The sequence below is a fragment of the Strigops habroptila genome, chromosome 5 (assembly GCF_004027225.2).
Source record: "Strigops habroptila isolate Jane chromosome 5, bStrHab1.2.pri, whole genome shotgun sequence".
Lineage (NCBI taxonomy): Eukaryota > Metazoa > Chordata > Aves > Psittaciformes > Psittacidae > Strigops > Strigops habroptila.
The window spans coordinates 69,847,622-69,872,677 of record NC_044281.2 but is presented as its reverse complement, the minus strand read 5'-3'; the positions used below and the strand labels follow the sequence as shown (position 1 = coordinate 69,872,677).

At 49.8% G+C, this 25,056-nt stretch overlaps 1 protein-coding gene across 4 annotated transcripts; it reads left to right on the top strand.

Annotated features, from left to right (window-relative positions):
• The first annotated feature begins 759 nt into the window (after window positions 1–759).
• Window positions 760–24,559, top strand: ITPRIP (inositol 1,4,5-trisphosphate receptor interacting protein). Of its 4 annotated transcripts, none has more exons than XM_030488386.1 (3): window positions 760–975; window positions 5,475–5,581; window positions 22,035–24,559. In XM_030488386.1, the coding sequence occupies exon 3, from the start codon at window positions 22,048–22,050 to the stop codon at window positions 23,695–23,697; it is 1,650 nt and encodes a 549-aa protein (XP_030344246.1). In that variant the 5' UTR covers window positions 760–975; window positions 5,475–5,581; window positions 22,035–22,047; the 3' UTR covers window positions 23,698–24,559. The 4 variants fall into 4 exon arrangements, with proteins under 4 accessions (XP_030344246.1, XP_030344247.1, XP_030344249.1 ...); XM_030488387.1 differs by lacking the exon at window positions 760–975 and adding an exon at window positions 1,065–1,419; XM_030488389.1 differs by lacking the exon at window positions 760–975 and adding an exon at window positions 1,065–1,445.
• The last annotated feature ends 497 nt before the right edge of the window (window positions 24,560–25,056 follow it).

Here is a 25,056-nt window from a genome sequence, read left to right as displayed (position 1 = left end):
AGATTTCTTCGAGGCCCCCTTCACATATTGGAAGGCTGCTAGAAAGTCTCCCTGAAGCCTTCTCCAGGATGAACAACCCAAACTCTCTCAGCCTGTCCTCACAAGCGAGGTGCTCCAGCCCTCTAAACATCTTCGTGGCCTCCTCTACACTCGCTCCAACAGCTTCATGTCCTTCTTGTGTTGTGGCCCCTGGAGCTGGACACAGAACTACAGGTGAGGTCTCACAAGAGCAAAGTAGAGGGGGAGAATCACCTCTCTTGGCCTGCTATATAGAGATTACTATGCTGTTGCTCAAACCTGGTGCCCTTAAGCTTCTTTGGGGAAATAACAGTTGTTGAGCAAACTAATTTCTCTGATAGATCTGTAAGATGCCCTTTAACTGTAGAATGAGGGCAGTGTTGGAAAACACTTCTTAAAATCCCTTACCATGGCCTTCATTATTGGCCAAGTTAACCCTGCCGTGCCTCAGCTCCCCCACCCCTACAAGGAAACTTCTCCGCCACTTCTCTGCCTCGGAAGGCTGATAGCCAGCTTCACAAGTTTCTGCTTGTGCCAGCTTTGAGCTCAGCATCCCTGGGATCTTGCTTTGGTAAGAACAACGAACAAGGTTACGTGTTTTAGCTGCTTTCCTGACTCTCAGGCACGACCATCAGGAGGTCAGAATACATCCGAGAAGCAAAATGAGCGCATTTCCTCTCCGTCCCCCATGCCCTCCATACAAAACCATCTGGGAAGCTAGTGGGGGAGCCGGGAAGGACCTGAGGCAGCGAGCTGCAGCCTCCCGGGGGATGGCTCGGCTCCCAGGGCTGGCCCGGGTGGTTTGAAGGAGGAGAGAAACCACCCAAGAGGAAAGGGAACCCGCTCCGGCCAGGCTGGGCGGGCTCAGCACCTATCCGAGCGGAGCCGCCGCGGGACGCCCCGACACCGCCGCTCTGCGCCGAGCTCCGCGGGCTACGGCGGCCCCGGCCCGGCCCAGTAAGTCTCGTTCGGGGCTGGGGGGACCCTGGGCACACAGTGGGGAGGGCTCTGGCTGTGTCTGCTGCGGCGGGTTTGGGGAGAAAAGCCGCGGGGCGCCGGGTGTCGCATCCGCTTGCAACAGGTCGCGTTGGTGCGAACGTCCCCGGGTTCTCGTTCCGGAGTAACTTTCGCGTTTTGCGCGCTCTCCGTGCGCAAGTGACGCGTCCCGCCGGGTGTTGGGGCAGCGGGACGGGTCAGCCCCGGAGGTAGGCGCCTGCGCCCCCCGGGGTTTGAACAGCGCTGCCGGCTCTCCTCCGGGTCCGGGCAGAAGGATGCGGCTCTCGGGGGCACCGTGAGCTGCGGGAGGACGGGCCGCAGCCCCTCAGCGGAGCTGGAGCGCATGGGGAGCCTCTGCGGGCCCGAGCCGTGCTGAGGAGAGACCCCGCAGCCGCCTCTGTGATGGTGAGGACAGCTCGTGGGGTCCTTCGGTCAGTGGTGATCCCAGGGATGTACAGCCCGTGCAGAGCACATCACGGAGCTTCCCTTCGCTTTCACTGGTGCATGGCTTGGGCTTGGCACAAAACTTTGCCTTTCTTCTGAGATAAAACGTATCTGTATAAGGAGTACAGAGAGACAGAGCGATGTTTTTGGTAGAGGTGCTGTTCATTTGTGTGGGCATCTTTGTGAAGATGGCCAGTATGCATTTGTAGCTCCGGTCGGAGTAAGGGATACTGGAAGTCATGGGCTGTAAAACTGGCACGCAGAACCACAGCCTTAGAGGCCTCTGCATCTGCACCTTGGCAATCTCCCCCTGAAAATGGGAACTGCCAGATTAAAACCCGTCAGGAAAATAGGGCTTGTTGCTATTGGTCTGTTATGTGGTCAGGCAAGACGAGCACCAGCAGCATCTCTAAGCAATTGTTAAGTGTTAATTGTTAATTGTTAAAATGTTAACATGGGTTTTTAATGAGTGCTGTAGGCCTAAACTCTACACAGTGCATCTCCTTCAGGCATGTGTTTGGTGTGAGCTACCGAGCAAGGGCCTGAGCTGCCAGGCAAGCGGCACTTGGACAGGAGAGCAGCTATAGTGTAGTATGGCTTGTTTGGGGAGGTTTTCGAGTTCAGTTTGGTGATGATAATGCTCTTCTGCAGCTCCGACTAAAATGATTCTGCCTACCTTCACAGGCATCTGCTTTTAAAACCATTTTTTCGTTAATGTACAGGAAATGGAGCATGGAAATTAGGAATGGAAACTTAAAGCCTTCCCTTCAGCCTTGTTTTCAGCACAATAGATGCTTCATGCTGCTCCCACATGGGAAATGCACATATTAAGTGGGATTGCCACAGATGTGAAAGAGGTGAATTGATTTGCCAAAGGTCAGAGAGCCAGTGTCAGTACTGGGATCAGCCCTGGGGGCTGCTTGGCTCCCAGCTGGTAGGTGACACTATTTTTTGCATAACTCGAGTGTGCGGAATGCAGTGATGTGTGTTTGCACCAGCGCATCTGCAAGGAAGAAATGATCTGTGCACAGCAAAGACGTTGTACCTGTTTATCAAGAGCTCAGGTGGTGGCCCCTCCCCACCTAACTGCCTTCCTCTTCTTGTTGCTTGAAGCGTTACAATATACTAAGAACAGCCTTTTCTGTTTTGGTTTGGGGTTTTTTTTCTCCTACAAGTCAGACTAAATAGCCCTGGTCGGGGAGCGGGGAAATTTGGTTTTCCTTAGTGATTGTTTTGGGATGTCTGATGACTAGGGCCACCAAAGCTGCATGTTCTGCTCTCCTTTTGTTTTCTGTTGGTTCTCTCCATGGCAATAAGGGCTTCCGTGTGCCTGTGCTGCACAACGTTCTCAGAGGGATGCCAGTGTTTGTGATCCTCCTTACGTGGCAATGAGTAACAGGGGAAGGGAATCTGACCCACAGAAATCTAACGCTGGTGTTCCATGAGCCAATCCAACTCATTTCTGAGTTTGTTTTTTAAGCAAAAGCCATGGTTTTCAAAAGGCCAATTTTAGGCTGGCTTTTGCAAATGTCCAGGTGTCTACCTGCTGACTGTTTAGTATCTTGGAACTTGCCTGCAAATAAATTAAAGCAGATAGTGTGATATCATGAAATACACTTAATAAGTTGCATTTTAGGGTACTTCTCCCCTACCCCCCGCCGGATAGCTTAAATTAGTTTCCTGAGTGCAATGGGTACACAGCAAAAGGGGTGGTTTATTTTTCCAGTTGTATTGTTTTCTCCTGACACATCTGCGAAACAGCCGTCCTGTCAAAATCTAAGCTAAATTCAGCCTCTGCTCACAGGGTGAACATTAAGAAGCAGTTATACTGGGGAGCACTGGTAAAGTATATAAACTCCATGAAGAGTGAGCAGGACTGTCACTGGTGTCCTGCCCTGCATGTTCTTCTCCGCAGAACCGCAATTGCAATCCGTAGTAATAGTGCAATGAAGAAAGGAACTGAAAAAAAGCTCCTGGCTCGTTCCCTCAGATCCCCTTTAAAATGAGCTGTTGGGTGGGCCAGCTTTTTCTCTCCCAAGTGTTATTATAATCCATTTATACTGGGGAAAAGCAGGTTTGCTGCCAGGCAGCATACTTTCCATCAGCACATGTAATTGCTGGGTAGTGGAGAGACGTAGAGACTCTGGTTTTCACGCGGGAGGGAGAGTGGCCAGGGTGTGTGCATCCTCGTGTGCCCAACCATGAATTCCAGGTTTTGCAGGGACATGGGCTCAGCTGTGTAAGCAAAACATGCCCGTTCACCCCTCGGCATGGGCAATCGGAAGGGAGGCAGGTAGCCAGGCCTCAAGCAGCTTTAGGGATGGAGCATGCCAGCGGTGCAGCTGCAACAGGGCTCTTTCTTAAGCTTGTTTAGATTTCCACATGGAGCCAACCTTGTCTGGCAATTCAGCAAAACGAATGGGTCTTATTGCCATAACCTGAAGACCGGACTAGCAGCTGAGCTTCACTGGAGCAGGGATGGGTTTGATTTCTGGCATGGCGAGGAGACTCTCATGTAGGGCTGACCCACAACAAACTGTGCTGTGTTGCTTGGACCGCTTCTAAGGGAGCGAGAGGACGTTCGTGCCAGTGTGCGAGGATGCAGCACCCACTGCTGAGAAGGACCTTCTTGTAGTAACCTTAGACCATTCCCTAAGGTTCAGTCAAGGTCTCTCCAACATCTTTACCCATATAGTAGAGAGAGACCCACACTTAAACTCTGTCTTTTGAGATTTAAAAATCATTTTAACAAGCATGAGCATAAGTTCCATAGCAGCAGATCCTACACAGCACTTCATAGCTCCTTTCCCGCAAGCAGAAGCTCCTGCTGCACCTAACTGGCCCTGAGCCACCATAAGACCAGGCTCTATGGGCCCCAAGGCTAGCAAACATCCACTGGGATATTACAGTGCAGATCCAGCCCTTTTGGGATTGGGGTGTCTTGCTCCTGTGCTTGGCAGTCTGTGCTGCTGCTGGTTGAGCAGTGGCGCTGGTTGAACAGAGGCACAAGGAGCCGTGCAGGCTGCAAGGCACGGGGAGGTCAGGGCAGAGCCCGTTTGGCCTCGCAGTTGAAGATGGAAACAGAGAAGTGAAACTGCACACACGGTGTTGTGGAGCAGGTATGTGGGAGGAAGGAGGGTTGATCCATCCCTCCCCCAAGGCTGCCAAAGTGAGGGGTTCAGGAGAGCAAGGACGTGTCCACCTTAAACTAAGGCCTTAAAGGACACGGCTCAGCCCATGCTATTCATGATTTCATCAGGCTTTGGATCAAGGCAGCCAAAGGGTTTGAAGTGGTGATAGAGGTTGGTAATGAGGGCGGTGGATTCCTGCTCCCCTGCCCATTTGTGTGCAGCTGTGTAGCATCCCATCTGCCTGCAACCACCTTGTTGGGCCCGTCCTCTCCTTGCTGGAGAACTTTGCTTTGTTTCCTGTTTCATCTAAAATTGCTTAACTTCTCTCTCCTAAAATATGGTAGTTTATCTTTTGCGGTTATGTGTTTCACATCTTCCTGCATGCTCTTAGACTTCCTGCCTCTTCTCCTTTGTTTTCTGTTTCTCGTGTTAGCTCTCTAAACCCAGCTCCCCGAGCAAGTATTTCTACCTCACAAGCTGCTTACAGCAGCTACTTGCCTTTTCTGAGACAAGCCAATCCCAGACAAAACTGTCCCAGCCCTTGCATTTACGCAGCTGCTAATTTAACCCTAATCCATTTTAAAAGGAGAGTGCTCGTGGGTGAGGATGGAGTCAGAGAAGGGAGGTCCTTGCTTGCCGGTATGTCTGCAACGCTGACAGACCCACGGTGTGATTTGAAAGCTTTCCCGTGGGAGAAGCAGCAGTTTAACTCTTCCCTGATCGCTTCAGAGCTGATTATTTCTGGCCTCTTGAGCTTTTATGATCATTTTATTAGGTAAGGGGGTGAGTTAATCTCTCTTTTAATCAATCCCTAATTTAGATAACTGCATTAGGTACCCATCTTCTGCAGGAACTTCCTCATTCGTTCTCTTGTGTGTTTTGCAGACTTCCTGGCTGTGCCTCAGTGGTGGGTGACTGAATCTAGTATTCTCTGCGTCACAGTGATAGTAGTGATGTGAAGTTTAATGAGCACCTGCAAAGTCGTGTAGCAGGTAAGTGCTCCGGGGGTCATTCCTACTTCCAGATTTGGTGTGATTTTAAAATGATGGGCTCTCACTAGGAGATCTTGAGCCTTGCAGCAGAAATGCCGGAAGGGAAGTGGTGTGGCTCCTATTGTAGTAAATGTTCTCAGCAGCAAGGGTCAGACAGCATGCAAAGCAAAAGTAGCAATATTGCGATGGTTTAACTTGCAAATGGCTTCAGTTTAGATCAGTGCTAAAAGCCTCTCTTTTGCTTTTATCTGACTGCTTTGGACAGTTGGTGTCTAGTCAGAGAAGGATGGCAGAAGGGAACCAACAGGTCCAAGCGTTGTGGACAGCAGCTACTGCTGCATTTGCTGCTGTGCAGGAGAACCTGCCAGAGGTACCTTACCCAGTTGGAAAAGTGCTAGTTTCCCCCTCGTCCAGGTGTTAGGAGGAGAGCAGAGGCCTGGAAGTAGCAGGAGAGCCTCCTGATGATAAGCAGAGGCAGCCGGGTCAAAGGGAAATATCAGCTTTTACAAGCCAGCAATGTGTAGAATTTTCATGTTTGTATGAAAACCCCTAAAAACCCACTGAAAGCAGAACTGCTGCGTGAAACCCAGACATGTGGCAGTGCTGGTCTGCGAGCGTATGGCAGGAGGCTCTGTGAGCAGCAGTGGTGGGAACATACACGAACTGGAGCTGATGGCAGAAGGAGCCGCCAGAGCAGCAGTCCTGGCTGCCACAATGTCCTGCTGCAGCTCTGAGTACCTGTTACTTCATGTACTCCACGTAATTTTTTTCACTTTCTCGCTTATTCTGGATCTGTGCTGTGTTGGGTGGTGTCTGTCCCCTTCTTCCCATCCCAGTCGGTTCAAATGCCTGCTCTGCTCTAGCAAAGCTCAGCTCTCAGCATTCCCTGGCATGCCACTCCAGCCAGCCCCGATCAAAGCTGGGAGAGCCGGCCCATTGCCTTCCTCTTGTGTGTAAATTAAGCTCTTGCTCTTTTTCCTTTCCCCTCACTGTCTTTCATTATTACCCTCTTCCAGAGGCAGGTTTTTCTCGCTGATCTAGTACATCATTTATATCAGTGATATTTGCCTCAAGGCAGAGATGCTTTTTCAGCATTTATAGGGAAAACATCTGATGAACCCCACTGTCATGCATGTGGCTTGGAAAAACCAAGCATGGTGTTGGCAAGGATGAGGACCATTGAGGCCAACTGTTGCAGAATTTAAGCCCTGTTAGGCACAGTCTCCAATTCATATGGTTATTTCAGTTGCCTGGCAAAGGAAAACATACTGTTCCTTCACTTTCAAAACCAGGAGGAAGAGCACGTAGAGCAGGTCACTTTTCTGCTCAGGCAGAAGAACATTAGCTACAGGGTGTCAGCTGAGCCACCTGTGCAACAAACTGCATCGTCCTCTATGTTGCCTCAAGGGATGGTGGATGCTGGCACTTGTAAAGATAGAGTTTGTGGCCAAACCCAAATGGAAGTGATGAAAATCAGCTTCAGGGTGCCTTGCTTTCAGTTCTTACCAATTACAGAGAATTTGGTGATGCTCAGGGAGCACCTGATGAGGAGTGGGAGCAAATAGTTCCCATGCTACCTGCAGGCAGGGAATTAGCTCCCTAGGACAAGGTACTGTCTGCATGGGCCAGAATCCCAGCAGGGCTTGCAGCTTGTTTTGGAGAAAGCTTATGCAGTGATAAAGAGACCTTCCTACAGGTATAGGTAGTTAAGTAGTTGTCTAGACTGCCTTGGGAAGCAGAGATGGGGATTTGCTGGAAGCTTTTCAGAATGAAGTAGGCAAAGACTTGCCAGAAACCATCCAGGCACAGTGTAGGCCATGCACGTAGGCAGAAGGGGGAGACTGTTGCTTTTTCAAACCTCTTTTTACCCAATTTTTTTTAAGAGTATCTTAAATAATATTTGTAGAATATTAATATTTATCAGTGGTGGAGGTAGGGAGACATTCTCAAGCTTACACTGTGACACTTGATGCTCATAGCCTAGTGCTTCCCAGAAGGACTTGTGATTGTGTATCTGCACCTAAAATGCTTAGATCCTAAGCTATTTCCTCTTGGACGTTCAGTTACCTGACTGCCACTAGTTTCAGATGAGTATTGGTTTCTAAATGCCTCTGGAGATTTAGCAACCAAATACCTTGGGAATGTTGGGAATGTAGGAGAAAATACTTGGATTCTCTGCAGCACAGCCACTTCTGCACTGCAGATTGCAACCTGCAGGTTGCAACAACTGATTATTGAAGACCCTTATCGTTTTCTCCTGGGCTAGTAGAGGCAAGAGTGAGATGGGTGTCTGTCTTTTGGGTAGCTGGAATCCATCAGCTGACCCTCTCCTACTGTAACAGACAGTGACATAAGTTATCTGGCATACTAGATGACTTAAGGACATAGAGCTTTACTGCAGTCCTACCTAGCAAGCTGGCTATGTTCAGCCTAAGTATCACGGCCACGCTCTTCTGGAGCCAAGGTTAAAAGACAGTCTGAAGGTGCTTGGCTGATGACCATCCTCTTGAGCTGTTTCATGCTCTTGGAATGCATGCAGGGTTGTGATCTCAAGCTCTGAAGGAGTTACAGGAAGAAATGTCAACTGAAAGGGACGTGTTTGCATCCTAAGTCATCCACAACACGTGCTCTCAGCTCAGCCTTGTATTTGCTGCTAGTCCTGGACACTTCAGTCTCCCATGCGGAGCTGGAAGCTGTCTTTTCTCCTTGCTAAGCTCCTTGCCTGCTGCAGCGGAGGGGATTTTTGTGCTATGAGCAGGGGCCCCACAGCTATGACTCACAGTTCCCATTACGTTATAACTTAGCCTTTAAGTGTGTGGAGAGGCTGTCCCTTGGCTTTGAAACAAAGCCTTCCTTTGTTGTGCTGATGTTATAAAGGAGGCAGGCATATGTATTCACCCCACACATCCCAAATGAAAACCACGTGGCTTCACAGCCCTAACGTGTGTTTGGTACTTTAGCTGCAGCAGTGTGTGTTACATTGCTCTTATCCCATGGAGTCTTTCCAGAGTTTTTTCTTCCCAGCATTCAGTTTAGAAACTCTTCAAGGAAAGAAAGAGCTTAAAGATGTTTTCTTTTGCCGGTAAGCTGAGGGGACAGAGCAAAGAGCACATGAGAATTATTAAATATGGGTGCATGTGGCAACAGGCTGGTCTCTGGAGTCATTCCTCTGAGTTGGTGGCCACGGGTCGCTGAAAGGATGAGCTTCATGGAAATATTGTACGGAAGTGGGCAGTTTGTTTTCTCGTATGGCGTGGCTTTTTTCTTCTGATTTTTATTTATTCAGTCTCCTTTTGAACAGCGGGGTTAGCCAGCAGTACAGCAGCCAACATATTTGTGAGTGTGCGTGTGTCTTGGCAGTTCCTAGGTTTATGAGTAGCGAGCCAAGGCTGGGCTTACTGATTCCCAAAGCATTTGTGCTGTTTCTCCTGTTCTTTTCTAGAGACACCAGGTAATGAAGTTAGAGGGCCTGATTCTTCCTGCAGACACTGGCGTGCAGCACACAGTGCCTCTGCTTAGATCAGGGAGTTATCCTAGTGAGAGTCAGGGAAACAGGGCATTGCAGTAGAAGTGCTCTTTCTAGCTCTCTCCTCCTTCCACACCCTCTACCCATCCCTGCAGGGGCTTTCACAGTCTGTTTTGGGGTGTTGGGGTTTTTGTACTTTATTTAGGGAACTATATTGTGTTTTATAAAAAAAGCCGGGATTTCAGGCAATGGAATAAAGCTTTGGTTTTCATTTCTGTGGTGATGTTTTGGTAACAATAGCCAGCTTTAAATACTGTTCCTCCCCAACTGTTTGAATACAACAGCTGTAACTAGTTAGCAAAACAATAGTGCAATATGACACAAACCTCCAGTCCCATCCGGTCTCTTTGAGCCCTGTTTAAGCAGATAGAATCATAGAATGGATTGGGTTGGAAAGGATCTTAAGATCATCTAGTTCCAAACCCCCTGCCATGGGCAGGGACATCTCACCCTAGACCATGTCGCCCAAGGCTCTGTCCAACCTGGCCTTGAACGCTGCCAGGGATGGAGCATTCACCACTTCTTTGGGCAACCTGTTCCAGTGCCTTACCACCCTCACAGTAAAGAACTTCTTCCTTATATCTAACCTGAACTTCCCTTGTTTCAGTTTAAACCCATTCCCCCCTGTCTTATTGCTACAGTCCCTGATGAAGAGTCCCTCTCCGGCATCCTTGTAGGCCCCCTCCAGATACTGGAAGGCTGCAATGAGGTCTCCATGCAGCTTCTCTTCTCCAGGCTGATACTTGGGCCTGCAGGTCTCCTGATATAGGAGCGTGACTTTGTCACTGAGTCAAGACTGTGATGGAGTAGATGTCAGATCAACCTAATTCATAGCCTGCAGTGATAGCTACATTTTGCTGTGGTTTTGGTCAGCATCTCAGTGTGGAAGCGTCTGGTAACTACTGTGCTTTCTACTGTTCGTAATGTGTAAGTGCTCCTTCTTACATGACTGAAACGGGACTTCATAGTTTCACATGTAAAACATAATCGTTCTGCAAGTCGTGTCTGAGCTGTGCCAATATCCACATGTGCTCTACTTAGATGTGCTGGAGTGGTGTATCCCTGCTGGGAAATCCACTTTCTATTAATGCTTCCACCAGCACTTTAATACCAAAGCATTCATTTGGATGGGTGTACAATATACAGTTAAATGGGATGTGTAGTGATGCAGGACATATGCTTAGCTTAGGATCAGGAGCGTTAGGGTAACCACTACCTGATTTAACAACACTGGTGTGATTTTCTCCACCTGGTTGAGAATTCAGTGGGGAAAGGGGGGGCAGATTTAAACAAACCTCTTGGCAATTGAACCCTGCCTGTATTCTCACCACCTTTCCCTGAGGTGACTGCCAGATCATAGAATCATAGAGTCAACTAGGTTGGAAAAGACCTTTAAGATCATTGAGCCCAACTGTTACCCCAGGGCTGTCAAGCCCACCACTAAACCATGTCACTGAGGGCAAACTGATCTTCCCTCATGGCTGTCCCTCATAATCTCCAGTCACAGCCACTCCTGATCTGTCCCCTCATAGTGGCCCACACTGCTGCCCCTACCCCTCATGGCCACCCCTCATCTCCCCTCAAGATATTCTCTCATGGCCACCCCTCACAGCCCATGGCTGCCCCCGCTCTTACCTCACTGTTTCCCCTCACAACCACCCCACCACTTCCCTCATGATCTTCCCTCATGGCCACCCCTCATCTCCCCTCAAGATATTCTCTCATGGCCACCCCTCACAGCCCATGGCTGCCCCTGCTCTCACCTCACTGTCTCCCCTCACAACCACCCCACCACTTCCCTCATGATCTTCCCTCATGGCCACCCCTGCTCTCCCATCACGACCTCCCCTCGCCTCCCATGGCCGCCCCTCCTGTCTTCTCACAACCTCCCCTCATCCCTCATGGCTGCCTCTCCTGTCCTTTTGTGATCTCCCCTCACCCCTCATGGCCACCCCTCCTGTTCCCTCACGATCTCCCCTCTCAACTGCCCCACCTCTCCCCTCATGATCTCCCCTCATCCCTCATGGCTGCCCCTCCTGTCCTTCCATGATCTCTCCTCTCAACTGCCCCACCTCTCCCCTTATGATCTTCCCTCATGGCTGCCCCTGCTCTCCCCTCATGATCTCCCCTCACTCCTCCCACCGACCGACGTCCCTGATGCGCACTGGCGGCTGTAAGGATGGAATCGATGAGCCATGGCTGCCTGCACGTGCAAAGGGAGGTTGTGTGGCTGAGAGGGGCACAGCCAGGGAGGGTCCCAGCGAGAGCGCTGAGGATGCAGAGGGCGTCTGTGCAGTGACACTGCTCCACACGTTGTGGCTGACGCTACCAGGCTTCAGGGGTTGTGTCCATCTGTGCTGATGAAGGACAGTGCGAGGGAAGGATCAGCTATCGCCTGGGCTCCCATCACATTGGGTTTGAGGGGCAGGGAGCTGGTAAAGTTGGTAAGACAACTTTTATTTTTCCCTTGGTGTGTGTCTGTTCTCCTCATAGAAAAAGAAACAAACCATAAACAAACAAAAAGTTCACTCTATTCCAATTGTTTTCCTGACAATTCAAGATGAAATTTACTTGGCTTAAAAAGCCAAGCTGTTCCTGGCCGGGATCCTACCACAACAGCTCAGTACGCAGGTGGGAGCTACAAGCACGCTTCCCACCTTTCCCCTCCTGCCTCCCTCGCAGCCAGCGCTGTGTTCCAATTTGTAAAACCCCTCCTTGGCTGTAGCAGGGGGAACCCGAGGCACTGCACAGCCTGCCCAAGTGCTGCTTGCTGACAGGAGCTGAGCTGCTTGCACAGCCAGAAAGCAAAATAACACATTCAGGCAACAGGCAGGATGCTGAGTAACAGACTGCTCATGCTGTTAGCTTGGTCTCCTCATCTCCATGGGCACTACTTCTTGGATCCAGCCTTACAGTGGGTAAACAGTGAGTGCTCTGGGGGCATGACGTGGTTCTGTGTTTATTTAGTAGCTAGTACAGCTGTCTTTGACAGTGGCTGCTGGCTTCTGGGGCAGGAAAAGGGGGCCAGAATCATGGCTTTATACCTGTATGCACTGAGAAATAGTGACTTGGAAATAGCTAGATAAATCCCCCACTTGCTGATGAAACTGAAAATCTAGCAGGTTTTGGAAAAGAGCCTTAGAAAGAAAGTATCTCCTTTTGAGCCAGAAAGAAAACTTTGTACTGTCTAGGCTTTGGGGGAAGAGGGCCATGGGGGTTTATGTCAACATCTTACAAATGCATCTATGTGCTGCAAAAGCTGAGGAAGAAGGGGAGGACCTCTGAGCATCTTGAGTGCTACTCAGTATGTCCTACTTTTACCTACACTGGTCACTGGAAAGTTTGAACCCCTAACTGCAGCAAGGGAGAGTTAATGAGAAGAAGCTTCCTGATAGCAAAGGTAGTGAATGACTGGAAGACATGCAAGAGACTCCCTGTTTTCCCCAGGGACAGTCAAGCACTCCTCTGCTTGGAAAGATGCTGGCAAAATCACTCCTCACTTGGACCTGGGGCTGCGTAATAGCATCTGCCTCCAGAGCACTGTCAGTGCTGCTCACATGCTTATCCACCCTGAACCCGCCTGTCTGTGGGAAGGGAGGGATATCTAGTCCTGAACACAGGATGAGCATCACCATTTCCTTGGAAATACCTGATCTGGTGGCCCAGGGAGGAAAATATTGCTTCCGAAAGTCCACAGCAGACCTGTTGGGCAGGATGTCCGACGCTGGCTGCGCGACTGACCCCCTTGGCACTGCAGCAGGCCCAGGACAGGATGTCCACGGATGTTGCAAAAGGCTGACGTGTTCTCAATCAAACAGCAAAACAATAGTTATCAGGCAAGTGGTCTTGTCCAACTGCTGTCCCGTGGCCAAGCAGCTGACCTGGGGTGGAGCTTCCAGGCATGTTTTGGAAGCCAGTTGCTCTGCCATACCTGTCTTTCGCAGTCCCGACCCATGGCTTGTTCTGGTTTTAAACATGGTTGTAGTACCAGTCTCAACATCCAGGCCTCTGCACCTCATGGTGCATTTGGTCCTTTCCACTGGTGGCTTTGATGAAGACCCAAAGACAGAGCCCAATCCCACCAGTCTGTGCTGAACCAACTGCAGTTGTGCTGGCAGCTGGAATTTGGTGCTTTGTAGGACTAATTTAATGCTCAAAAAGACAAGTCAGAGCATGAGTTACAGCTGCTGTGGCTGGCACTGTTCTGTCCCAGTCAGTAGCTCATCACACCAATGTCCTGCACGCAAGCTTAAATCATAGGGGGTGAAAGAACAGCGCAATTTGGTGCTGCTCAGGCTCTGTATTGCATTTTTGCAGCTGTTTGCTTTCCCGGCAGGGCTGTGTGTGCTGCAGCTGACTGCGTGCTCAAGAGAGGGGAGAGAAGAGCCTCTCCTGGCTGCCCCATGCTGTGTGATCTCTGGGTGGGCTGTGCTGGGAGCTGTCACAGCTGATGGTGGAGCAGACAGTGGGGGTCTTCATGACTCTATACAGGGCTGAGGACATGTTCTTGCTGCAGCAGTAGGGTCTTTGTCCTGGAGGGTAGAAACCAGCCGAGGATCCTCACCTGAGTGTCTGGGCTCTTGGTGCCTGTACCTGGGCAAGGTCGCATGTGCTAATGCATATGCCATGGGGTGGGAAGGGTAGACTGTTGCAATAAAGCCTTAGTCACCTTGGGGTGTGTTTCAGTATGTGGGTAAGAGTGTTTGCCTTGGCTAATAAGGGCCCTACAGCCCCCCTGAGGGTCCAGCACCTCACCAGCCCCACCTGATGCCTCAGCTCCACCTTACTGACTCAAGGAACATGGAAACTCTTTGTTTTGAGATGCAGTGCTTTGGACTGATGTCTCCTAGGAGCTGGCAGCATCCATTACACTAGGGTGCTGGATAACCCACAGGACCCAACAGACTTGGTGCTGACTTGGGAGGAAGCCTCACCCGCTTCTGGTCTGAAATTCTTCACTAAAATGGGACTCCTCTGCCCACCCTAGAAAATACCTTTTCAGTGAGAATGGTCTCAAGAACAAGACAGGTTTGAGTCAAGTTCTGCCAAAACCAATTCCTCAAGTCATGTGAAACCCAGGTTAAACATGGAGAGCAGCCAGGTGATGAGGGCAGCAACCTCAGGGGCTGGGAAGGAGACCAAGGCTTTGGTTACTGTAACTCCCTCCTGAATCTGGAGGAGAGAAATTTCCATCATCTCAAGGAAGTGATCAGACTATAAGGGCATACACATGTGCTCTGTTTTTTAAATATGTGCATATAAAATTAAAACCTGAACGTTTTTTCATTCTTCTCAGTGCAAAAGAGGTGAAATCTGAACAACAAACTCCCAGCAACTAATGTCAGAGACCAGTCTGATATCTTCACCAGGGTTTTGCTCTTTCTAGTGGAATACTTTCATGTTTTTCTGTGAAGATTCCATCCAGCATGTGTCTATTCCTGATGCTTTACATGTAGCAGCTGGAAGGAAAACAGCCCTCACCATCTGTTCTGAGCCAGCAAAGGCCTTTCGGTTGCTCTGTAAACACTGATGGGTAGATGGTGGAGAAACAGCATCATGGTATGGGGTTGACTAAATAAAATGCAAAGTGTTTGGCAGGAACAATAACACTGACATGCATCTCTGCAATTCCCGTTTCTCTTTCATTGTGCATGGTTCTTACAATTTAGAGCATATAATCCCTAGTAACAGGAAACTTCATTTCTTTCTGCTGCAGCCAGGCATACCTCTGAATACTTGCAGAGGTGGCAACAGTATTTGCAGACTGGAGAAGGACATAGTATATTACAAAGGGCTTTCAGCAAATGTTTTTCTTGACCAGGTCTTCATAAATGCAGCAGAAGCATCTTCAGACTGTACAATCAAAGGCCAAAAGGCAATTTGCTTTCTCAAGCAAGGGGAGGGATCGTGGAGCTCCCAGAAGCTTAGCCTTAAGGGAGTATGGCTGGGCCGGGCCTGAAACCCCTGGGCTTGAGGCTCCCATCTTCCAGTAAGCAAGTCTTAAGTGCAGGTTAGTGGCTGTTTGGGGCTATTAATCTCTCCAGTCAAAACAAGCAGTGGAGTCCTTTCCAGAGCTCAAGGACCTTTACCAGAAAGAGTCTCAGAAATCGTATTTGTTCCCATGAAAGTTCTGGTTTCAAAAACTTGGCAGCTTTCAATGAAACAAGCTCCAACCAGCTGTAGTTTCTATCATCTCTTCGAATTGCCTCTTTTCTTGCAGCCTACCAAAGCAAAACACAATGTAGCAGCCATCTATTCAGTGCCTTTTGTGTCAGCCGAATTGCAGGAAGCAATCGAGTGTGTCGTAAATGATGTCTTGGCGTGTTCCAGTGCATTACTGAACCACATTCAGGGGCTTGACTTGGGTTTTTCCAATTTAAGAATCAAAGCTTCAGCTCAGTCCTATCTGGTTTATTGCTGAACACCAGCCAGAGCATGTTTTGCTTCCCATGATTCAAAATTTAAATGGAAAAAATATAGCTGTATGAGGAGCTCTTGAGGAAAGAAAGGGACCATTAGAGAAAGGGAAATATTCTCCTGTGTCTTCAGAGAAGATAGAGGGTTATCTGAGCTTAGAGCACATGAGCAGCCTACAGAGGCAAGTTGCAAACTGCTTTCTTTTCCTTTGCCAGATTGAGCAGGAGGCAAAAGGGTCTGAAGCTGCTGTGGAGAAGGGTGTGAGGAAGGCTTGGGGACATCAGAAGTTGAGCACATTTTAGCTGGAAGGGATGGGACATTGTTACAGCTTTGAGCATCGTCATCTCTACAAAGGACTTTGCTGCTCATTCAGGGAGGTCCCCTATGGCAGGGTGGCTGGAGGGAAGGGGGAAAGCTTATACTGCCACAGGGCAGTGGCTGTCCCAGGTTGGCCCACAAGGACACCACATGAGCTCCATGATGCTCCCAGGTGAGGAGGAGATCTTCAGGACAGAAGCTGAAGGTAGAGCCCAGCTCCGCCCCCATGCCACATAAAGCAGCACTAAGAAAATCTGTTTGCAGTAGCGTGCACTGCAAGCACTGTTCATCTTCAGGGCTGACTACAGTCAGGAAACATGTGAGGGCTATTTTGATACTGACTTGCAGTAGCCTCTGCAGATCATTTTCTTTCAAGGCCACTTGTGCAGAGGCCCAAGTAGCACGTGTGATGTGAAGACAGTTACTGCAGAGATGCAGGCACAGCAAGTGCTGGTTTGCAGAGCTCAGCACCAGTTTTTTGGCTTAGGGGGCTGCATTTGTGCTGGTGAGGAGCTACAACTTTGCCTGTGCTCCAATGCCAAGGGGCTGAGCATGGCTGGTGAGCCAGATCTCACCTGAGGGGCCATTTTCAGAGCTCCACCCTATTTCTTCTCAAGCCTTTGGCATGGCTGGTGCTGTCCAAATGTGGTGAAGAAGAGTCTTTTCCAGTGGCAGCTCCAGGGTAAACCTCTCTGGGCACGCTCATCCCTTGGGCTTTATAACATGTACACAAGGATTATCAGCCAGCTTTCAAAGTCCCCATGCAGAGGGTGCTCTCCAGCCATCACTTGACCTTAGGCGAGCCACTGCCCGGTTGTGTGAAGGCTTTATGTGCCTGTGAGCTTCATGTGCTTCTTCCTTTTCCTTGCAACACACTACCTATAACTGTGCTCCAGGTGAGTGGGCAAACCAAACACTGCTGAATTGTGCACGGAGGGCTTTCGGATCAGCTAGTATGAGAGCTGCTACCCTTCTGCATGTCGCTTCAGAGCGCCAACCTGAACTGCATGACAGCAGTGACATCTTCCCCCTTCCCCTCTTGGGGCTTCCCATATCATCTAGGACCTACTGTGGGGCTGATCGGGATCCTCCAGCCAGGAAGGCTGCTTCAGGCTTGAAAGGATGAGGCCTGCTTTGCCTGGGTGCTGAGGGTGAAGAGCTGCAGGTGCTCTTGGTGAGGCCTTTGAACACACCGAGTGCTGCAGGATGCAGCTGATGATTGTTTCTAATCAGGCAGCAGAGCCATCAGCTGCTTTTATCTCAGAGCCCTCGCTCCCCAGCTGGAGAGTGGGATGTGGCTGCCCCCTCACTTCCCAGGGCTGTTCACAGCAGTTGTTAACCCTAAAATCAGTGCAGCACCCAGTCACTGAAGCAGAGACTGCTATAGAAAAGCCCAGAAGGAAACTAATTCTGGTGCCAGAGGCAGGTTTGAACAAGCAGCATCATATGCTGGGCAGCGAGCAGAGACAGAGATTTGCATCAAGATGATGGGGCTCCACATACCCACTTGCTTCCTGCCCTCCTCCCTTCCCTGAGCAGCTTTCCTTGGTCTCACTGTTCCTTTCCCTGCTTTGTGCCCATGGGAGCACAAGAGATGGGGTCTCTGCGCTCTCGCCCAGGGAGCAGGGTGAGGGCAGGCTCGGCTGCTCACAGAGGTGTCCTGCCTGCCATGCGGTGAGGACCACGGCACCCTCCTTCAGGGGGACTTTGGAGCCCTGGGACTCCCACAAATGGTGGAATGGTTTGGGTTGGAAAGGACCTTAAGATCATCTAGTTCCAACCCCCTGCCATGGGCAGGGACACCTCACAGAGACCATGTTGCCCAAGGCTTTGTCCAGCCTGGCCTTGAACACTGACAGGGATGGGGCACTTACCATTTCTTTGGGCAACCTGTTCCACTAGATTTAAGCCTGTTTGTGAGTCTGGACATTGTCTATACTTTGAATAAGAAAAAAACTGTTAGGGCCAGAAATTTGGAGAAGGTTGAAGATCACTTTGGGAACTCGCTGTATAAAACCTCATGAATACCTTCCCTCCCTCCCCACCCCATACTTGAAACATTGCTAAATTTGATGTGTAGATGAAACAATGATGTTTCTCTTTCTTAGTCTTCAGCTTGGAAACATTTGGACTCTCCCTCTTCCCCACAAAAAAGCTGTCTCAGCCAGAGCAAGCATAAATATTTTTATCAGACTTAAATTACTTGGGCTGAAGTTAAAAGCAAGGGAAAAGAGCGGCCTTTGTTATGGGGAGGGCTGGACCGCTGCAGCAGGCAGTGCTACTGGTTTCACCTGTATTATTTAGTCTTTCCGTACTAGGAAAGCTGTGTTTGATGAGATGTGGGAACGCTCTGCCCTTACCACCATTGCTGCTGTCAAGGCCAGACTCTGCTGACTTTGGTCACTTAAGCCTTAAGTGAGGTTGATGTCTGGTTCATTTGCTGGTATGAATAGCTACAGTAGCAAAAGAGCAGTTTTGACCAGGAGAACTTCTTCTGTTCAGGTTGAAAATAGACATAATTAACACAACCTGAAGATGTTGTCACTTCCAGTTTCCATCCTGACTCTCTTCCAGAGGTCGATCCCTGTAGAGTTAGCTGGGAGAAGGGGTTGTGTGCATGCTTCCTAACCTGCTCCTGCAAAATCAGCTGGGGTAGCCTAGACTGTCAGTGTAACCCAGAATGAATTCAGCTGAGCCAGACGGTGATGGACTCGGGGATGTCTGGCCTAACCCCTTCTGCTAGCAGAGCTTTGGGGCAGGTAACCTCTGGAAGCTGTGTGCCCATGGTGAGCTGGGCCCGAGAGAGTATTGAAGGGTACAAGAGGATCCTAAAGAAGCTGACTTCTTTCAGCCTTATTCATAGAATCATAGATTCATAGAATGGTTTGGGTTGGAAAGGACCTTAAGATCATCTAGTTCCAACCCCCTGCCACAGGCAGGGATACCTCACACTAGATCATGTCGCCCAAGGCCATGTCCAGCCTGGCCTTGAACACTGCCAGGGATGGAGCATTTACCACTTCTTTGGGCAACCCGTTCCAGTGCCTCACCACCCTCACAGTAAAGAACTTCTTCCTTATATCCAACCTGAATTTCCCCTGTTTCAGTTTAAACCCATTCCCCCTTGTCCTATTGCTACAGTCCCTGATGAAGAGTCCCCCTCCAGCATCCCTGTAGGTCCCTTTCAAATACTGGAAAGTATTTCATCTAAGATGTTATCTCGTGACAGTAAACGATTTCATCTGCAGAGCCAGAGGTCTCACAGGGCAGAGCATCCTGGTCAAGACTGCTAGAGCAGGCACCTGGCCTCTGGCCATGTTGTTTTTAAGCTTGGAAAGCACACGTGGTCTGCAAGAGCGTAACACTAAGGAAAGGAACTCGCCAGCGCTTCCTGCCCTGCCCCGGCAGGCTGATAAAGCCCTTTGCAGTGCAGGGTGACCCCAGTTTGTTTTTAAAATGTGGCCAGGCATGGAGCTCACTGAATTACTGAAACACCCAGCTTTGGGCACTAATTCACCTTTAATTCATTGGCTGACGAATCGAAGAGTTAATATAAATGTAAAAAGGACAAGAAAGGCCTACAAACCGTCTCCAGAGCAATCAAGGGCATTCACCTATGCATGTACATGGGATCTAAGGAAAAGGATAGTTAGTAGATGTTACACAGGGAGGGGCACTGTTATCCTGAGCACCATGTGAATTTTCTTGCTGCTTGGACACTGCATCTCAATCCTGTTCCCTTCCCTTGTTATTCCAGTCCCAGCCCTCTTATAAGCAAAGCTATTTGCATGCTGAAGGATACAGTTCCCATGTACAGTAAGTGCTCACATGGAGGAAATCAATCGAAAGCCAGCAGTTTGTTGTGCAGTAATGATAACAAGGCCCACTGGGGTGGATCTGGCTTTATTGAATGCCCTGTGGAGGCATAAATGTGATTGCCAGAGATGCTCTCCTTCTTGCCCAGATGCTGGGACAGCAGTGTTGCTGTGGGACCAAAACACCAGGAAGGAGCTATTGCAGGGGGAGGGAATTACAGCCTTTGGCTCCTAGCACACACTTGGTGCCTCACCGCCTCTTGGCTCTCTGTGAAACAGCCTCATTCCCACAGCAGGATGAACTGGTTTGTTAGGAATGAGATTGCAATTTCTGGTCTGATTGATAACGTATTTTATTGATAGAGTTTATTTCTGTAACAGAAACCCTTCTCTCTCAAACACACTTCTGAGGCAATAAAAAGCAGCTTTGACATTAAAATGTCAAAGAAGAAATAGTTGTCAGTCTTGTCCTTCTGATCTCCCTGTGCTAGGCCTGAGGGCTGATTCGCTAGAAAGAGGGACTGGTGAACTTGCCATGTCTCAGCAGTGCATGACAACCTTAGATTGTCCTGCCCTGAGCAGGCATTTAGTATCTTCACAGCGGTGCCAGCCCTTCAGAAGCAGAAATGCCACCTGGGAGGACACAGCCCAGGCTTTAGCCTGAGCACCCTCTGTTCCAGACCCCTGGGAGGCCTTGTCAGAGCCAGGCGAATACCCCAGCAATGGGACCGTATTCCAGAAAGCAGGGAATTAAATCCTTTCTTCATGATCCCCATGGCATGGAAAGCTTTAAGAAGTGTGAGGTCCAAGCAGCGGAGCCAGTAACCACACGAAGCAACTCCAGAACACCACTGCAGTGTCGGCCATGCCAAGGGCCTGTGCAAGGGGTGACACATGGGACTGTTGCTGGCACACAGCTGCCTGCAGCAAGCACCATGTGTCTCACAGCCACGCTGAGGTCACTTCAGATAGGAGTGAACTTGGCTGCAAGCACAGCTGTTAAAGGGGTGTTTGGGAGAGATGGCTTAGATCAAAGCCATGGTGTTTACCAATGTCTTCTGAAGATTAATAAACAGCCAATGCGTTTAAAACCACTGGGCTAAAGGAAACCATTTCCAGTTTAGCAGTCTTTCTGTCTCTGCCTTTTCCCAGGTATCATGGTCATGAGGCATCCTGGGGGCCTGGAGGGTTTGCCACAGCCTAATCCTGGTGGTGCAGAAAGGCAGGAAGAGCTTTACCTGTAGTGCCTGCTTAGAAGCACAAAACCATAGATAGGCTTGTTCCCACCCAGCTGCACATCACCAGCACTGGCAGTGAAGATTGCTCTGATCCAAGCAGGCTCTGTGGGTCCCCAGGCTTGCTTAACATGGAAGATGGCCAGGACAGCCCTGCCTGTGCCGTTGCCATGTCTGCAATACTAGCCTTATCTTGAGGGAAAGCAGTGCTTATCTCCAGTCCTACTTTTTTATGCCTGCGGAGATCTTGCCTGCTTCTTTCCCTTTCTGTCCTGAGAACTTTAAAGGAGGAAGGAAGGACATGCCTCCCCACACTGCCCCAACAGCATCACAGTGGGTTGACAGTAGCTAGTGCCTTCACAGTTCTGTTCTTCAAAGTTAATTAGATAGGAGAACACTTTAATCCCCACCATCTGCTGGTAAAGTCTTGTCCTGGGTTCATCTATAACAGTTATTTTTCTCCTTCTTAGTGGCTGGTGCAGTGCTGTGGTTTGGCTTTAGTCTGAGAACAGTGCTGATAACACATCCATCAAGGACATTTCAGTCTCATGCTCTGCCAGTGAGGAGGGGCACAAGAAGCTGGGAGGAAGCAGAGGCAGGACACCTGACCCAAACTGGCCAAAGGGCTATTCCATACCATGGCACGTCATGCCCAGTATAGAAACTGGGGGGAGTTACCTGGAAGCGCCAGATCGCTGCTCGGGTCGGGCTGGGTATCGGTCGGCGGGTGGTGAGCAATCGTATCCTCTCCCCTTGTTATTTCCCTTATCATTATTATCATTGGTGGTAGCAGTAGTGGTTTTGTATCATACCTTAGTTGCGGGACTGCTCTTATCTCAACCCGTGGGAGTTACATTCTTCCGATTCTCCTCCCCATCCCTCCGGGAGCAGGGTGGGAAAAGAGGGGAGAGTGAGTGAGCGGCTGCGTGGTTCTGAGTTACCGGCTGGGCTTAAACCACGACAAGTCTCCTTGGCTTATAACTTGCAGAAACAGGCATGCGCTTAGGAGCTTCCAGACTCAGGCAGTTTTTTAGGGTTACAAAGCATGCCAAAGCTTTTATTTAAGTAGGGATTGTCTCATTTTTCTTCTTGAGGGCATATACTCTGAATCACGGGTCATTCTACCTTCCTTTCTCTTCCAGGGAAGGAACTGCCATGCCCGTCGGAATCTTCCGGGTGTGCCTAGTGGTGATTACAGCTATCATCAACCACCCGCTCCTCTTCCCTAAAGAGAATGGCACTGTCCCTGAGAACGTGGAAGAAATCATCCAGAAGATGAAGGAGCGGGAAGTGAGCCTTAGGCTGGAGCAGTTGCGCTTGGAGCAGGAAATTGCAGACCAGGAAGCCGCACAGAAGGTTCTGGAAAATGCTGCAGAGGTAGTAGAGGGAAGCAAAGAGGAAAAGGTCCGATGGGATATGTGGACTGCCCTTTCCATGGTCATCTTCCTGCTGATCGAGCTCTGGAGGCAGGATTTCCAGGAAGGGAATTGGCAGGACACAGGAGGAGAAGAGGATGACATGGCTGTCCTGGGGAAAGCATTTAAAGGAGTGGCTTTCCCTGACAAGGCTGTCTTGGCCAGCTTCTATGAGAAGCGCATCCTGGGTACCACTGGAGATGTGGCCAGGATGCGGGAGATGGTGGAAGGCTTTGCAGATGATCTACTGGAGGCCTTGAGGAGCGTCTGTAACCGGGATGCTGACATGGAAGTGGAGGACTGCATGGGTGTGGGGAGCATGTATGAGAATTGGAGAGTGCGTAAACCTTTTGTCTGTGATCTGATAGTGCCTTTTGCCCCTCCAGAGCCGTACCGTTTTCGGTGCCAGGCCTGGTGCTCTGGTGACTCTTCTCCCCCAGATGAACAAGGTTATGGCACTATCAAGGTATGCAGGGCAGATGAGGATGTGACAGGTTGTATCTGTGACAAGACTAAACTAGGGGAAGATATGCTGTGCCTCCTCCATAGCCAAGCAAATACTACGAGACCTAGCAGTGAGATGGAAGACCTCCTGTGCTTTAAAAACACTCAATATCTAGATGCTGATCAAGTCATGAAGTGGTTCCAGATCGCAGTCACCAAGGCCTGGAACAGAATCTCTCACAAGTATGAATTTGACCTTTCTTTCAGCCTGCTGGACTCGCCAGGAGCCCTGAAGATAAAATTCAGATCAGGGAAATCAATAGCCTTCAACCTCACCCCTGTGGTGCAGTACGAGAACTCTGACGTGTACTTCATCTCTCACTTCCCTCGGAGCAGCCTGGCAGCAGAGCTCCCCTCCAGCACTCGCTGGTTCCTCACCTTTGCAGTGTATGAGAGGAGGTTCATCCAGCTGGTCTCCAAAACGCTGCCTGCCAACGCCTGCCATGTCAGCTGCCTTCAGATCCTCTCCTTCGTCCATGGGAAGCAGTGCAGCCTCACAGGTCCAAGCGGGCTCAGTAACTACCACCTGAAGACAGTGATGCTGCATCTCCTGCAGGCACGTCCCAGTCAGGACTGGGCCCCAGAGAAGCTGGAGGCCCGTCTACAGGACGTGCTGAAATTCCTGGAGAAATGTTTGCATGAAAAGAAGCTCTACCACTTCTTCATTGGCAATGGGAAGGTACCAGCAGAGCTGGGCTTCCCCATCATATTCCAGAGGGCTGAGCCTCTGAACCTTTTCCGTCCCTTTGTGCTACAGAGGGACGTTTACAGGAAGACAGTGGACATGTTCCATGAGATGCTCAGGAACATGTCTGCACTGATAAATGAGTACACAGTGCACATTCCCCTTGCACACACCAACGGGATCCGTAAAGAATCCCTTTAACCAAAGCCAGCAGGAAAACACTTGTTCCTCTAAGCACAAGTCCAGAGGAAACCTTTCCGAAGCCTTCTGGAGACAACTGACTTTGCCAGTACAGCTTCTTGTCTGCAGCTGAACCGGTCCTGGGCCATGGTTTCTGCAGTAAGGGAGAAGGGATGGGGAAAGGATAGGGAGAAACTGGAAGATGTGGTATAAAAGTATGTTTCTGCTCCACTGGTGTGCTGGCTGGGTTCGATGCAGCTAAGAATATATTTTTCTATTGTGTCTCAGTCACGCTACAGTGATGGTGAGCAGCAAATATGACTAATTTATTCAGATGCCTGCAATGCAAACGGTGGTGGTGGCCAAATACTTCATTTCCTTTGGAAAGGGGAGATGAGAAAAGGGTGGAGGAATCAGAAACGGGATGTTGGGATTGCAGGGGCCTGTGTGCTTGCAGACAGCAGGAGCAATGCGGCCTATAAGCACAACATAAGACTCAGTGCTGATGTGGGGAGGAGGTGATGCACAAGATCTGGACTGGATTGAGATCCTTAAATCAACCACAGCTCTTTAACCAAAAGGGAACTGTAGTTATGAAAAAAACCCTTCTTGATAGGACTTGTAGTAGTTTAAATGGCTTGTCCTGTTGTTCAAAAGCCCCCCTGCACTCTGCATGTTTCTCCTCCCCACGGAGGATATAGCAGAGCAGGCAGCAGGGCCCGTGCCTTCAGACCATTTCATTTGAGTCTTCCGTTTTCTTCATGGTAACATGGCTAGTGGGTTCTATTCCTGGCCATTTTCCATGGATAAATGGACAGCAACCCTTTTTACCTTAGACAAAAGGGCCGTTGTTGGGTTCTGGTGTTTCGGTTTGTTTCTTTTCCTTACCTCAGGGCAGCAAGGCTGAGATCAGCCAAGAGACAAAGGACTGCTGAAGGTTTTGCTTTCATAAAAGAAGCAGTTCTCCAAAATTATCCTGTAATAAAGCCAGTCGCAGCAGTCTGGTAACAGGAGGGAACAATCACCCTCCGAATGAGAGTGTGCCTCTCCCAGCATGGTTTTAATGAGGCTAAGGCCAGCAGGATGGCTCTGAGTTAGCAGGAGGGGATGAAAGAGGTGCACATGTGGCAGAGCTTGGCAGCGCTGTTTCTGCAGCTGCCTTGTGGTCTGTGTTGCATTCCTCCTGCTCACAGGTACCCAGGCAGAAGTTATCCGTTTGCCTCCATGTAGGGTTTCCTCAATCCTTTTAAAGACTGCTACCTGACAAGGCTCTGAGGAGCTGCTGCTAGCAGGCTCATTTGCAGGAGCGTGGTGGGGAAATGACAGCTTCTGCAGGCTTTCAGCCAGGGGAGAATCTGGAGTCATGTGCTACAAAACCCA